General features: G+C 36.7%; 1 protein-coding gene across 1 annotated transcript; it reads right to left on the bottom strand.

The window, feature by feature from the left end:
• Window positions 1–2,067: 2,067 nt before the first annotated feature.
• On the bottom strand, window positions 2,068–2,757 carry LOC114309274 (18.2 kDa class I heat shock protein). The gene has a single exon (XM_082904167.1). It carries the CDS (start codon window positions 2,611–2,613, stop codon window positions 2,164–2,166), a length of 450 nt encoding a protein of 149 aa, XP_082760293.1. The 5' UTR covers window positions 2,614–2,757; the 3' UTR covers window positions 2,068–2,163.
• Window positions 2,758–10,677: the final 7,920 nt, after the last annotated feature.

Below are 10,677 nucleotides of genomic sequence, written 5' to 3'. Positions count from 1 at the left end.
AAAAATTAAAAAGATGATATACAAATTTATTTTTTAAATTTAATGATATGTAACTGATATGATTGATTGATAATTAAAAAAAATATGTAAAAAATATTATTTTAAATATTCTAATTGATTGCTTAAAACTTAAATCTAATTTTTTGACTTTAATAATTTTCAAATTAAAATTTGTTAATAACTCATCCAAATGTATATTTATTATGTGTTATCTTTATATCATTTTGTAATAATGTCAAATTTGAAATGAAGTTGGTAGGAGTACCAAAAATTGTTATAAAATTTAACAAATTACCAAATTTTGCAATGGCATTTCTCTGAGTCATAGTGAGCTCATTAATATAATTATATTAATTTTATAAAATTTAATATATTCTTTCTCAACTGGTTTCTTTCCAGTGAACTATGGGCTTTGACCAACATCTCCATATTCACATGAATTGTAGGGCGATGGGTTGTGGGCAGTTCACCAATTATGGACATTTCATAATGAGCTGGCCCAAACAAAAACATTAACGACCATGTTTTCGTTATGATTTTATCGTGTTTTGTTTCGAGAAATTTTTGAGTGCGAATAGAATAAGGCCTCGTTTGGAGAGTGGCTATTTTAGTCAAAAAGTTAAAAAGTTAACTAAAATTTGTCACATCACCTCTCTACTTTTCTGTACATTTTTTCGTAAAAAGTTAAAAAATTACTAAAATAACCTGTTCCTAAACGAGGCCTAAGTGTCATTGGTTGAGAGAGTAGAAATTACATTTGTGTATTGAGTGATGGAGAGATAACATAAAAAGCCATGGTGTTTGTGATTGGTCCTATTTGCATCCAATATTTTTTTATTTTTTCTAGTATCAATAAAATTTATAATTTTGTGATTCAAGTTTAAAATTAAAATAAATATCAGTTATGCTAGAGATTCTAAATGAATTACTAAATATTTTTTCAAACTATAAGATCCACACAAATGGTCCTATACTCATATGAAAGGCTTGGTAAAATATTTGGTAATTCATTTAGGATCTATACATAATATTGCTTAATTAATTTTTTTATATAATCCATAGATAAAATAAAACGAAGTGATAAAAAAATAAATTATAATCAACTACTTTTTTTAATTTAATTTTTTTTAAATTAAATTTTTTATTTATATATATATTTTTTCGGTTGTGATTGAGGCCTTGAAAATGAGGCTCGAAATTGCCTCGAATGCATTTTTTTTTTTTTTTTTGGGCTAATACATTGCAGAAAAAAATAAATAAAAATAATAATAATAATAACAAGCAAAGCATCAACCCAGCAAAAAAAAAAAAAAAAAAAAAAAGAAAATTCGAGGCAAATTTGAGCCAAAAAATTTGAGGACTCAATCATTAATCATATATTTTTTATTTTTAATAAATATTTTTAAAGTTTTAAATATTTTTCTTACTTTTTTAAATACACCTTACTTAAATATATTTAGATAATAAAATATTTATTATTATTTTTAAAAAAATTAATAAATACGAAAATATATTAAATTTTTATTTTTTTTATATTTATGATATTTAATGAATTTTTAATTTTTTTTACAAATATTATATTTTTTAAATATATTTATGTTAAGTGTCTAAATATTTAAAAAAAATTCTTTAAAATATTAAAAAAATTAATAAAAACAAAAAAATAAATGAAAAATGAAAAAATAATTTTTTTTGTAAAATGAATTTTGAAAATTAAAATCAAACAGAGTGATAATGATTTATTTTCCTTTTTCACATTTTTTTCCCCTCTTCACCTCACAATTCAAGCCTTGTTATCCAAAAATTCTAAAATCACACCCTACTCAAACGAGCCTAGTATAAACGTAACTGCACAAACAAACAACGTCATTCAACAATAAAACTCAAAAATTGTAATTATTAGAAGGAAAATGTCTCGTAGCTCAAATTTTGTGGCTCAAAAGTGGCTCAAATGGCCAAAACGACGTCGTTTTGGCCATTTTTATGTTGTTCTGTACTCAAAACGACGTCGTTTTGGCCATTTGAGCCACTTTTGAGCCACAAAATTTGAGCTACGTAGCATTGTCGTTATTAGAACGTAGGTAAACATACCAATTACATCATAAAGCATGGCTTAGACAAACAGTGAACCACAAAACATTCATATTCACAATGACATAAATTCTAACCAGAAATATCAATAGACTTGATTTCAGGTTTCTTGACTTCCTCCTTTGGAATCGTTACAGTCAGAACTCCGTTCTCCATGGAAGCCTTCACTTGATCCATCTTCGCGTTTTCCGGCAGCCTGAACCTCCTCATGAACTTCCCGCTACTGCGCTCCACACGGTGCCAGGTATCGTTCTTCTCCTCCTTCTCCACCTTTCTCTCTCCGCTAATCAGCAGAACTCTGTCGTCCTCGATCTCCACCTTCACTTCCTCCTTCTCCAGCCCCGGTAGATCGGCCTTGAACAAGTGAGCTTCGGGAGTTTCCTTCCAGTCCACGCAAGCGTTCGCTATTGCAGAATTTTCCCGGGAAAATTCGGAGAATGGAAAGTTTCTGAAGGGGTCGAGAGGGAAGGGATCGAAAATGCTGCTTTTTCCGTTGCCGAAGAAGCTTGGGATCATCGACATCTTACTTGCTGCGTGGTTCTATATCAGATCGGAATTCAAGGAAAGAATTCAGGGATGTGATTTTTGGGAGCGTCAAGGACTCTGTTTGGATACCGATAAATTTTCACACGTAAATGTGGTGCGACGAGAGAGGGAAGGGACGTGTAGGGTATTTATAGGAAGTAGCGGATTGTTCCAGTACTTTCGCTGCTTATCGACGCTAGCTGTGCGGGAGGTTCTATTTGCACACACCACATCCACTTTTCACACACACTTAATGAAGAAATATGTTGGAGGGTTGTGTGTGGAAAATGTGTATAGAGAGAGGTGTGTGTGTGAATAGATGCTCCCTAGCTGTGCTGACCAACTTTCTAGTATGTGTGAGAAATATCTAATTGGATTTGGATTTCGCAACTAGTTATCCCATAAGGGGGTGTTTGTTTTTGGAAAGATTGGGTATGAGATTAGACTATTAGTTCGGATGGTTTAAAATTTGTTGTTTGTTTTTAAAGTTTTGTTTTGGATTAATAGTTTATATTTGTGAGATAGAAACTATAAGATAACTCATCTCATGGGATTAGCAAATAAAATTATATTTTTACTTTCTAGTATTTAATTATGTATTATATTTAGTAAAATTCAATAAAATTTAAATGTCTCAATTTAAAAATAAAATAATTTTATTTAATTTTTATTTTTATTTTTGTTTTATTTATTTAATTTTTTAAAATAATTTTTTATAGATATTTTATTGATGTTTTATTTTAAAATTTTGTTTATATTTTATTTAATTTCATTATTTAAATTTTAATAGATGTTGTATTTTATTTCATTATTTAAAATAAATTTATTTAAAATTTTAATTAAAAAATAACATATATTTTTATTGATATTTAATTTATTTAATTTTTTAAAAAGAAATTTATTTAATTGTGCAAAAAATAAAATAAAATAAATTTTTATTTAATCTAGCTAAAAATAATTAAAATATTAAAGCTGTGTTTAATATTGCTATTACTAAGTAGATAATTGAAAATGATAAAATAGTTATTTGAGCATTTATCCTCTCTATAATATCCCAAACAAACATTGGATTCACTAAAAATAATACAATCCAGACATCTAATCCCACGACTAAACAAACATAGGATACAAATTCAGTTCAACCAAATAGTAGAGGGACAATGTATCCCAAGACTAATACTCCGATTGATTACAATCTCTCCTGATCTAGTCCGTCTAAACAAACAAACCCTAAGAGGCTAGATCGGCCCAGCACATATAGTGGGCCTACCCAAATTTATAGATAATATTTATTTATTTTTTAAATGAAAAATTCAAAATAATTTTAAAAAATAAAAAATACATATTATTTTTATATAATTTGATCTTTCGGAAGAACAAAAATAAATTAAAAAAATTCAAAAGTATGTTTTTGATGTTTGTTTTGATCAAACTAATTTCTATTTTTCTTTTAATTCTGAAAAAAAATTTAGAACATCAAACCAACGTGCCTTCATAATATTTAGAAGTTTTCCCAATCAATTTGTTCGATAGGACTAATGCCCCTATTAGCATAAACTGTTTGAATTTATTTGCACAATGAGAAAAATAATTGCACAAAATTAAGGGCTGGTTTGACGGCCTTGAAAAAGTAAAAAAGTCAAAAAATTACTTAAAAAATTAAAAAGTTATATCATTATTGTTGGCTTTTTGGCTTTTCGAAGGGTATTTTTGTGAATGTGAGCGTGCCAGCAAGGATCAATCAGTCCTTACAGAAATTGTGATTGCCAACCAATTATCAGACGATTGTGTTTTAGTTCTTTTCAGCCTCAATGAAGAGGACTTTTACTGGTGGCTTGATTTAGGAGAAGTTAATAGAAGATAACAGTAATATGAAGAACAATTGAAGTATTTCATAAAAATGAACACTTACAATGGTCCGAACTCAGCCTCAGAGAGGTTTACAACAGCAATCTACTTGAATCTACTTGAAGCTACTCCTATGAATCGAAGTGCAGTGCTGGTATTTAAAGTGCAGGTATTTAAAGAACAGGTATTTAAAGACTGGAAATGTAAAAGACTGGAAAAGAAAATATATGAAGTAAATGACTGATTTGTATGATCTGAGTCCGTCCTTTTTTCTGGGGGCTGCCCTGCTATTTATACTCGTCAGTGATGACCTTCGAACTGCACTTCGAACCGTCGAACTGCTCCTCCATGATCGCTGATCATGCTTCCTTAAAAGTAGCTCCATTACGCCATTACTGGCAGTTGAGCTTCCCTCTTGTACTGGACTTTGAATATGAGTAACCGTTGAAGATATGTCATCTTGCATCCCGTTATTGATCTAGTGTTACTCAGATCATGTGAGGACCAATATTTATTGCCACGTGTACGATCAGGATTAAAGGCTCGAATAACCTTCCTTTATTACCCTTACTCTGCCACGTGTCGAACTGTAACTGGCTTTTACAAAATATGTAGCCAACATTACCCCCCGCACTAATATACCCAATACTTGGTGATATTAGTGGATTACAGTTTTCCCGCGCCTCTAGATCGTGTATGGAGTCCAAATTCTGGAAATACAACCGTCATCCATTTGGTGATCATTTGCATTAACTCGTTGAACATCCCAATACCTTAGTATTCGAACAGGCTATGGCTGCATCAACTTCCCTTACTACTGATCAAGCATATGAAGAGCCTTTGAGTGATGTTATTCCTCCTCGAAAGAATCTTCACGCATTCATTAGCCACCTTTACCCGCCCTTCTCTATTCAGGTAATGGAGGCTTTTGCAGATTATAAACCTTTGGACTATGAACACATTGCCTTTAATCCCTGGGTTTACAAACTTACAGATACAAAGAGTTCTTCCCCTAAGCTCCCTTTGTATTCTGACCGAACTACCCTCGAGCCTTTGCTTCGACAAGTTGCAAATATGGAGCTAGGAAATTCTTCTTCACAGACCTCTGCATGGGATGAAACTGTGATCTCTTCATCCTCTGGGGCATCTGGCTGGACAAGCTGGTCAACTCCTGAGACTTATGTTTTAAGGGAGCGAGTCAATCACCATTTTGTTGAGTTTACTGACCCCTTGGAGTTTCCCTCCTACGCTCGAAGCTCAGTGGTCTACCCTTACGTGCCCATTGACCTTCGACGTAGCTTGGAGGAGAATCTGCTTGTGGCTTGGTATACTTCTTCCATGCCTACGAAGATAATGCACCCTGCCCAGCGTCCAAAAGAAGCACAAGGGTACACCCCTTCATTTTTAGCCAAAAAGGCGAAGATTTGTTCTTCTGATTGGCTTGACTATATTAATGCCTTTGTTCCTTCTGCTCCCGTGCCATCTCCCATAATAGAAGCATCCACACCTTCTTCTGCATCTGCATCTTCTGAGATAGAAACACCTGCTCCTTCCCCTTTGTCTTCTGAAGCAGAATCATCTTCTCCTTCTCCTCCTCCCATCCTTTCCTGGACAGAAAAACTAAGACTTGCCCTTCCAATGGACAAAGTCTTTCCACCTTACCAACCTCCGTCACCCCCTTCTCCAGCCGAGCGAAAGCAAGCTCAACTTTTGCTCGTGGCTTTCTCCCATCTGCCCTTCAATGTTCTTGAGGATGACATTCCTCTTAAGAACTTTCAATGGGCTTGTGATATCTTGACTAGAGGTCATGTTCTCAACCCTATTGCCCAGGCAGAGCTTCATTTGTTTTTGGACCAACTCCCAGTGCTCCTCTACTGGCATCGAAATTCTAAGATCACCATCCAAAATCTGGATCAACTCTTATCTCTTCGAATTCATGCCCAATATGAAGCAGAGAATTTTATCGAAGAGTTCGATGACTTCAGGAATAAAGATTCTGCATACTGGGATGATTTGGTTATAGATGAATTGGAACAAAAATCAAGGGAAGAGGCCTTCGAAGCAAAGGCTGAAGAACTCTATTATGAAGTGAGAGCTCATCAACTTATGCAATCAACTTTAGAAGAGATAGAAGAAATAATAAAGAAAGAACAGAAATTTATTGACCATTGCTGGACAAAATTTCATGACCTTGTTATTTATTCTATTCCTTATTTTTATGAGCTTGAATTTGTACCCAGATAGAGTTACTTAATGTAATCATCTTGGCTTTAATATAAACAAAGTCTTTCTGTACTCAACACTGTTTGACTCTATTTCCTTTCATCTCTAAAAGCTAACTCATAACTTCGAATTGAACAATCTCATCCTTCGAATCAACTGTTTAATGAAGAACTAAAAGAACCAATCATGTCTTTGTCCAATTCATGGAGTAAAATTGACAATTCTGGCAGATATTATTTTAGTACTTCGATTTCAATGACTTTACTTTTTCAACACTAACTGTAACCAATATATGGTCATGGTTGATATAGCCAATCAATTTTAAACTGATCTCTTTTGGCTTCGAAGGGCAACCTATGGCAATTCCCACTTGCTCATACAGAAACCAATGATTGGTCTTGGATGTTTCGAACAGTGCCCCTCTTCCTTAAAGAGTCATTTTGACTGATAACCTTCAAACAGGTCTTTGGATTTTTTGAAGTAGACCAATACTTTGAGCATTCAGGCATTTTTAAGCATGTAGTATGCTCTGAACAGCGCTTCTCATACTCAGAGAATACTAGGGTTTGCTCCGAAGGTCGTTACTTTGATTTATAACTCCTAAACAGACCCATAATCAAGCAATTTAGCACCTTTAAGCAGATACTAGGCTTCGAAGCTGACTTATGTATTTCGAAGCCGTTGTTATTTGATTTTTTGACGCCAAGATCTTGTTTTCGAAGCCAAATATCTCATTTCGAAGCTGGCCCCAATCCCCGGAATAAGCTCTTCCCTCCAAAACTATCAATTTGGAAGAAATTCCTCGCATTCGTACTTTTTGTACTTAACGATTTATGGGGTATAATTTCGGACACAAAGGTTTTAAAACCCTCTCGTTTCGTGTTCCGAAATCTCTTGCCTTTTACAAACCCTTCTCTCTACTGGTTCTTCTGATCTTCTTTGCTCTTCTTTTGCTTACTACCAATGGATCCCTCCTCTCTAAAAGTACTTGCTGGCGACCAAATCAGTCCTACCATGGCTTTGAAACGTTGTATCGATGAAGAAATCAGCAAGCTGACATCTGGTGAGTCAAGTAACATCGATGGTCGTCTTTTCGTTCCCCACCACAGCAACAAACAGGAGTACGTCCTAGGTCTTATCTTCCGGGAGGTTCCTGCTCAACTCCCAGCTCTGTACCCTCGTTTGGAGGACCATTTCCTTCTTTACGAAGGAAGGCTTGATTGGGGAACTTGGAGGGTAAACCGTCCCCATCGTTGCTGGCCGACATTGAGGACTGAATGGGAGGAATGGTATGACAGAGTGGTGCCTGCGAGAGAAGATGACCTGCAAGAGCTTTATATCCTCGATGCCCTTCGACTTTCCAGGTTCATTATTCCTGAAGACCCCTTTTTGATTCCTGCTGCTTTATGTTTTTGGAACATGGCTTTCAATTTCTTCCAATTTCGGTGCGGTATGATGGCCCCCACCGTTCTTGATATTTGCCATCTCCTAGGGCTTTCACCCCATGGTTCTCCTTTTACTCCCAACTATCCAGACCTTCCTGTCAAATTTTCTCTCCCAGCGCTAAACTCTTCTTATAGTGACTTCGTAAAGGCTGAAAATAAGAGAGAAGGTCCTGTGCGGGACAGAGAATTCTTTTCCTTCATATTATGCTGGTTATGCAAATTCCTCTTTTGCACTTCATCTCAGAGGATTATGCCTGAGTTTGCTCCACTTGCGAAGGCACTCGTCTTGAAGAAACATATTGCTCTTGCTCCTTATCTTCTAGGTCATATCTACAGAACCTGCTCCCAATTTTTCGAAAAACCCCTCGATGCTAACCAAGGAGGTCCCCTCTGGGTGCTCCAACTCTGGCTCTTTGCTTATTTCACTGACCTACATCCCAAGTGTTTAGGATTCCTTGTTCAGGATCCTAGTACTTACGGGGAAAAATATGCTAGGATTGCCCTTTACCCTGCTTCCTTTGCTTATTACTTCACCTTCTTTTATCAACTTCCTATCTCTCCATCTGCTTCCTTCTTTTGTCCTTTCGAAGCCAATAGAGGGCCAACCTGGCTACAATCTTTTCTGGCTGATAAGGAATGTTCCACTTCTCCCCACAAAGATATGTGGGCCTCTATATTATTACCAAGGGAGCTGTTCATTGGCACTCTGAACCCTCGAGCCTATAAATGCATATCTGAGGTATACTGCCCTTCTCAATTTGCAAGGCAATTTGGGCTCTCTCAAGGGATACCTGTTCCTCTTTGCAGTCTTTCAAATGTCCATCTCACTGCTAGAGATTTGAGAATACCCAAATCCAAACCAGAGGCAGCAGTACTCAGACTACTGAAGGAATTGAGTGAATTCCAATTTATCCCCTTTCGCCCCTTTGGCTCAGTCTTAAAAAGGTTTAAGAACTGGTGGACAGCCAATATGGAAGTGCGCCTCTCTGCACATCCTCATGACTTGTTGGTGGGGTTGGGATTGCCTTCGAAGGATAAGTCAACAACAGCCCAGAGCACTTCTCCCCCTCCTGAAGTTGTCACCACTACTCCTGCCACTTTACCCCTTCCAGTCAGGGTTACTAGAGCTGCTTCGAAGAAGGGTGAGTATCTTCAAGTTCTTCTCCTCCCCTTTTATTTCTGAATCTTTTGTTGGTTTTCTTATACTCATGCTTTTGGTGTAGGGTCTCCACAAGAAGAGTCTCCCAAGAGAGCCGAGACTTTAGCTATTCTCAAGAAGAAACAACAACAAAAAACAAAAAGGAGACTAGTCCTTCCTCCTGAAGTACCTGAATCTCTTGAAGAAGAAAGAGAGGTTGAGTCAGAGAAGGAAGTGCCCTTACAAAGAACAAAGAGACAAAAGGTAGCTGTGTCTTCATCTGATGCCATTGAAAATCCTGTTAGCGAGGCAATCGTCATAATAGCGGAGAAAGAACTTATCTCTGGAGAGTCTGAACCCCAATCTGAAGAAGGGGAGGTTGGAAAAGAATTGGGTGTATCTCTGCCGAGGGAGAAGAGAAAGAGAATGACTGTTCCTGTCACTGACCATGTCGAGGACTCTACTCATAAGGCAGTCGAACAAGAACATTCCAAGGCAATCGTTGTATTTGAGAGGGCCAAGAAAAGATGGCAAGAGCAAAGAGAGGAAGCTGCTGCTGCCGATGCAACACAAGGGGAAATGGTAAGAAGGCAGCAGACTGCTGTACATTACTCTCTCCGCAGTTCTCCCATCAGTACTAGCGCCTCTGGAACAAGTAATTTCTTTCATACATCTGCTGTTTTTTACTTTGTCAGCTTGTGGTATTGAAGTTTAACATTGTTCTGCATTTCTTCCTTTTGCAGCGACAACTTCTGCACTCACCTTTCCAATGAAACCTTCCTCAATTTCGGTTGAGGTTGACCAAATGCAGAATGTCAGGGCTGTTCGAGTCGTGCTTCCACTTCAAAAGCCTACATTTGTCATATCTTCTTTAGACTCCAGTATTCCTGCATCTCCTTTTCTTGGATTAAAGCCATACCTCCCTTTTTTGGCTCGTAACCTACCTCAATCTACTTTTCCTTCGAGCCTTGCTCTTTCTCCATCCTTTATAGAAACTCCAACTGCTACTCCATTCCCAATGGAAGTTGATTTTTCCACAGAAGACACTGGTAGCCCTTCAACTCATGGTTCATCACCAATGCCCACTTCCAGTCCCTCTTCTCTTGATTTGCTGGTGGCCAAGACCATAGAGGCTGCCAAAGATGCTCCATCTGTTTCTCCCATCCCTATGCAGCCCTTTGCGTCTTCCACCACAACACTCTCTATGCCCTTAATGTCAAGGGATGAGGTAGACATTTTTGAAGGAAGACTAGCTAGTCTCTTTGACATACCTTCTACCTCTCCCACCTCTACTGCTGAAGCTGAGCCATTAGCCTTGGCTAACTCCTTATTGGAAATCTTCGAGAGTTCTCCTTCCTCCAGTAACAAGCCTTTTGTACCTTCAGTAGATTTGGACACATGTTTGCA

The sequence above is a fragment of the Camellia sinensis genome, chromosome 14, assembly GCF_055761805.1.
Source record: "Camellia sinensis isolate YWXY chromosome 14, ASM5576180v1, whole genome shotgun sequence".
Lineage (NCBI taxonomy): Eukaryota > Viridiplantae > Streptophyta > Magnoliopsida > Ericales > Theaceae > Camellia > Camellia sinensis.
This window is presented reverse-complemented; position numbering and strand designations above follow the sequence as displayed.